Here is a 2,514-nt window from a genome sequence, read left to right on the forward strand (position 1 = left end):
TCTAAGGAAGAACATGCAAGAGTTGTTTTTCAGCTCTAGCCTCTGGTTCGAAAGTAGTGGATGGCTGTTGATTTCAAAGCAAATGCTCTGTTCCTTCATAGGAAGTCTATTGTTTTAATATTTTCTAACGACTAGCATCTAATAAAATAGTATGCATTTACACTGAGATACCTCCCAAGCACTCAAGGTTGAGTGACAGACTTTGATGAATAGCAATTAACAGTTAAACAGATCAACCTAAATGGTTGTAGTCTGACGTCAGCGCGGTTCAGTAGGGAGGAGCAGAATGTCAGATGAGGACTTGGGGACATCAGCGTAGTTTCCACAAGCCAACAACTAGGCGGCACTCTCCAACAGGACTTTCTGTGACGATGGAAATGCTCTATGTCTGCAGTGATTGAACACTTGAACTGTGTCTGGTGCAGCTGAGGCACTGATATTAAATCACACATAATTTCAATTAATTTGAATGTGAGTTTACATACCCACATGAAGGCAGCGCTGGATAGCTCTGGCTAAGACATGGCAGCAAAAAATCAAAATGGCTTTTTCTTCTCTCCTTCTCTCCCCACCTCTCTTTTATTTCCTGCTAGCTCTGTCTTACCTTACCATTTTTCTCTCCCAACTCCGTGACTACTGGATGAAATAAGAGGGCAGAGTAGCTGCTAAGCAAGGGGGCTCCTGAGGAGCTGTGGAAAGTGCAGTTACTGTGCGAGGAACGAGTTTGGCGGTGGGGTTTGGGTGGGGCTGCGGTAAAAGCCACGCGCCTAAGTTCCTTTAGAGGTGGCCCTCCCTCAGTTTGTCCTGATTTCCTTTGGGCGCTGGACTCTCAGTGGGTGGGGACATGGAAGCGAGAACCGAATGTCACTCTTCCAGTCTAGCGCAGCAGTGGCTGCCCAGTAAGTGTCTCTTGCGTAGAGGATGTCTGAGTGTGGTAGTCTCTCCTGCCACCGCTGGAGTTGTCAGCCCAGCTTACCATCTCTCAGGAATGCTAGAGGCGTAAACCAGCTAACTCCTGGCCCCGGAGACTAAGCAGTTATTTACTGGCAGGAGTAAGTATTATGATGGAAGATACTGTAGCATTTTGAGTAATTAAACACACTAAAGGGAAGTTAGCCGGTGACACTTTGCTGTAGCAGGTGGAATTGTAATTGTTATCATATTGTTACAAAACGATAATTTATAGTGTGGCAGGATCTGTGATTCTGGACAGTGCAAGCATCACTGAAATATTTTTTTCCTCCTTTTGACCTCATAGGCAGTATTGATAATCCAGATACATCATTGCCTACCTGGGCCATAGTTCTGCTTGCAGTATCGTTTTCATTGCTTTTGATCCTGATAATTGTTCTGATTATAATATTCTGCTGCTGTTGTGACTTCGGGAGAGAGAAAAAAGGTAATTTTTTTGTTCATATAGATTTGTTTATATGTTTGAACTTTTGGTATGAGCCGTTGAAGTTAATGAGCTTGTCACCTCTTTCCAAGAACGCATTAACCACAGTGAGGTCTCACCTCACACCTGGTGGAATGGCTATCACAAAAAGATGAAAGATCAGCACTGGCGAGGAGGTGCAGAAAAGGGGACCCTTGCGCCCTGTTGGTGGGTGTGTGAGTTGAGACAGCCATCATGGAAACCAGTATGAGTTTCCCCCCCAAATCAAAAATAGAACTGCCACATGATCCAGCGATCCCATTGCTGGGTTCACATCCAGAGGAAACAAAATCAGTTATGTCCAGGTGTTCTCCCTTCATTGCAGCATTATTTGCAATAGCCAAGGCAAGGGATCAACCTATGTGTCCGTCAGCAAAAAAGTACATAAAGAAAATGTGGTACACAGGCACAATGGAATACTATGCAGCCTTAAAAAAGAAGAAAATCCTTCTTAGGCAGCATGAGGGAAAAAAAAATGAAGAAAATTCTGTCATTTGTGACAATATGGATGAACCTGGAGGACATCATGCTAAATGAAATAAGGCAGACACAGAGAGATGAATATGGAATGATCTCACTTATATGTGGAATCTAAAAAAGTCATAAAAATGTCGAACTCATAGAAACAGAGAGTGGAATTGTGGTTACCAGGGGATGGGAGTCAGGGGCAGTTGGGGAGATGTTAGTCAAAGAGTAGAAAGTTTCAGGTAGACAGGAGAAATAATTTCTGGAGCTCTGTTGTACAGCATGGTGGCTGTAGTTAATAATGATGTTTTGTATGAATTTTGAAAATTGCTAAGAGGATAGATCTTAAATGTTCTCACCACAAAAACATGATAAGCCTGTGAGGTGCTGGGTATGTTAATTAGCTTGATTTAATCATTTTACAGTGTATACATACATCTAAATATCACATTGTACATCATAAATGTATGCACTTTTTTTTTTTTTGAGACAGAGTCTCACTCTGTTGCCCAGGCTAGAGTGCTGTGGCATCAGCCTACCTCACAGCAACCTCAAAGTCCTGGGCTCAAGTGATCCTCCTGACTCAGCCTCCTGAGTAGCTGGGACTACAGGCA

The 2,514-nt window shown here is 43.1% G+C and overlaps 1 protein-coding gene across 6 annotated transcripts in view; it reads left to right on the forward strand.

The window, feature by feature from the left end:
- The window catches only part of IGSF5 (immunoglobulin superfamily, member 5), a 43,398-nt gene that overhangs the window by 19,640 nt on the left and 21,244 nt on the right, over positions 1-2,514 (forward strand). For 4 of the 6 annotated variants that reach the window (XM_012640110.1, XM_012640109.1, XM_012640111.1 and 1 more), the window contains exon 5: positions 1,259-1,399. The exons of the other annotated variants lie outside the window; for them this stretch is intronic. In XM_012640110.1, coding sequence (XP_012495564.1) covers positions 1,259-1,399 — 141 coding nt within the window. The remainder of the gene's footprint in view (positions 1-1,258; positions 1,400-2,514) is intronic. 6 annotated transcript variants of the gene reach the window in all.

This window comes from Propithecus coquereli, unplaced genomic scaffold, assembly GCF_000956105.1.
Source record: "Propithecus coquereli isolate 6110/MARCELLA unplaced genomic scaffold, Pcoq_1.0 Scaffold148, whole genome shotgun sequence".
Classification (NCBI taxonomy): Eukaryota; Metazoa; Chordata; class Mammalia; order Primates; family Indriidae; genus Propithecus; species Propithecus coquereli.